This window comes from Vollenhovia emeryi, unplaced genomic scaffold (genome assembly GCF_000949405.1).
Source record: "Vollenhovia emeryi isolate VEMERY1.0 unplaced genomic scaffold, V.emery_V1.0 DF944244.1, whole genome shotgun sequence".
Classification (NCBI taxonomy): Eukaryota; Metazoa; Arthropoda; class Insecta; order Hymenoptera; family Formicidae; genus Vollenhovia; species Vollenhovia emeryi.
This window is the reverse complement of record NW_011962122.1, coordinates 8,134-10,767: the sequence shown is the minus strand read 5'-3', so window position 1 is coordinate 10,767 and position 2,634 is coordinate 8,134. Positions and strand designations below refer to the sequence as shown.

The 2,634-nt window shown below is 43.4% G+C and overlaps 1 protein-coding gene across 1 annotated transcript; it reads left to right on the top strand.

Annotated features, from left to right (window-relative positions):
* Positions 1-7: 7 nt before the first annotated feature.
* LOC105563733 lies at positions 8-961 on the top strand. The gene has a single exon (XM_012015596.1). The coding sequence runs from the start codon at positions 273-275 to the stop codon at positions 795-797; it is 525 nt and encodes a 174-aa protein (XP_011870986.1). The 5' UTR covers positions 8-272; the 3' UTR covers positions 798-961.
* Positions 962-2,634: the final 1,673 nt, after the last annotated feature.

Here is a 2,634-nt window from a genome sequence, read left to right as displayed (position 1 = left end):
TATACAAATTAATGAACAACGCGGTATTTGGCAAAACAATGGAAAATGTACGGAATCATGTCGACGTTAAACTTCTAACAAAGTGGGATGGTCGTTACGGTGCGGAGGCGATGATTTCGAAACCAAATTTTCATAGTCGCAGCATCTTTTCAGAAAATTTAATCGCCGTGGAATTGCGAAAATTCGAAGTGAAATTCAACAAGCCAATCTACGTGTGTATGTGAATCCTCGACATATCCAAGATCTGCTTGTATGAATTTCACCATGAATATATGTTACCGATGTATCGCGAGCAATGTAAAATCATGTATACGGATACCGACAGTCTCATATACCACATCAAGTGCGAGGATGTATATGAGACGATGAAACGCGATATACATATACGATTCGACACGAGCGCTTATCCTGTAGATAACGCATACGGTATACCGCTAGTAAATAAGAAAGTCCCCGGTCTAATGAAAGACGAGAATAATGGTGCGATAAAGACGGAATTCGTCGGACTCAGAGCGAAAATGTACGCGTTGCGAGTCGATGGTAAGAAAGATACGAAGAAAGCTAAAGGTGTCAAAAGCAACGTGGTAGCGCGAACGATAACATTCGACGATTACACGCATTGTCTGCGAGACGAGATAGAAATGACTCGCCGACAAACTTGTATAAGATCGAAACTGCATGAGGTGTACACTATAGCCGAGACGAAAATCGCTCTGAGTCCGTACGACGACAAACGATACATCATGCCCGATTCTACAGAAACGCTGCCATGGGGACATTACCGAATACCTTTATAATATATTCACAGTATTATTGTACATTATGGGATAGTAATAAGTCTATTCACATGTAAAATAAATGATGAACGCGTCTTCTTTGACTTAAACACATTGATTATTGTGAAGACTGTAATTAGTATAAAATAAATGACACAACTATATATGTATATATGTATATATGTATTTAATATATTCATATACATGTTTAATAGAATAAATACATTCTTTAAAAATTAAACCACATTGTTCTTATCTATCCACGAGTTATGCGATCCATCGAATCCCAACCATTTCACATAAACCTTGTCACCCTTCCTGCGCAGTACCTTTTCCACAAGATACACATCTGGGTTAGTGGCGCGATGCAACTCGTACTCGTAGAACGCTCCTGCAACGGGTTCTCCGCGATAATCCTCGAGTAGATACGTTACGGGATTAGTGTGTTGTACTGTAACGATCTTAAACACCTCGGTGGTCCAATTTGGTGTATAACCCTTCTCAAACACCGTCTTGTATCTGCTAACGCGTACCGCGTCACCCACTTTGAACTTTGCCGAACCAGCGATTTTTACGTGGCTGTACACAGTTTTCAGAAGCCTGTTAGCAACCGCAGGGGTAACGTCGACGGGTCGCATGCCGATGGTCCTGTGCTTGCATGCGTTGTACTCTGCAATGAGTCGTGGTAATAAATCTATCCACTTGTAACTTCCATTGAGTGTAAACATCTTCCACATGGTGTTCTTCAATGTGCGATTGAACCGCTCGATGACCGATGCTTTTCAATACGGAATAGGTGGAATAGAGATTGATGTTGCGTTTCTTAAAAAATCGTTGCACGTCGCCGTTGTAAAATTCTTTCCCCATATCGGTTTGCAGGTTTTTCGGGCATCTATCGCTCTCCCGAATTATCTCACTGATAGTGTGCGAGATTCGTCGTGGCTTATAACCCAGCGAATACATGTGAGAATTGTCGTGGCAAATAGCCCAACAAATACATGCGATACTTGTCGTGGCAAATAAGCAAACGAACCGAGAAATGCGAATCGATGGCAACATCGGCTAGGTGACGGTCAAATCATCACGTCCGACCAGCTCATCGTCACAACGGGCTAACCGAATACAACCGCGCGGTTCGCATTAAAAACAAATACCCTCGACATTAGGACCGTATGAGAGCGACGACAAATAAAGATTTGAACCGAAGTTCAGTTGCTTGTGAGACAGCAATAATATAGCACGCTTCACAGAATAAGTTAAGAGTAACGTATGGCAGATCGCATCCAAGAGTAGTGATCGCGAAATACAAAGTCGCATCGCGCTGGTGATATCTTGCTCTTATACGCTCTTAAGAGTTCGACTGACTGCCTTCGCGCTTCCGTGTGTGACCGCGAAACGAGCGCAGCTCAACGTCGACCATTCTCACGAACGCGCTTCTCTCGTCTACTCCGTGCGAGCACGAGACTGATTGTGAACGTTACTAATATAGATTCTCAGTGTATGTTGTTAATAAATTGACTGGTGTGTGAACAATTTGTAATTCTGCCCGTCATGTCTATCCTTGATGTTTTCGGGGCACCAGTCGGAGCTCGGTCCGGCGATACAAATAAAATAACATCGCGTTGCTCTCTGGCCGTCGCCTGGCGAACCTCGTTCGCGAGGCAAGCGGAGACGCGCACAGATAGCATTAGCCGTCTCGCTTCCACCTTTAGTCTTAAGGGGATGCTAAAGCCGCTGGCGAACTCGATTAGTGTCGATAAGATAGGAGATCGCGTCAATTATCGATTATTTTTAGTTCTAAGTTCTACGTTAGATGTCGTTTTCGGCAGCAGTAAAGAAGAAATTGGAGGGCAGACCT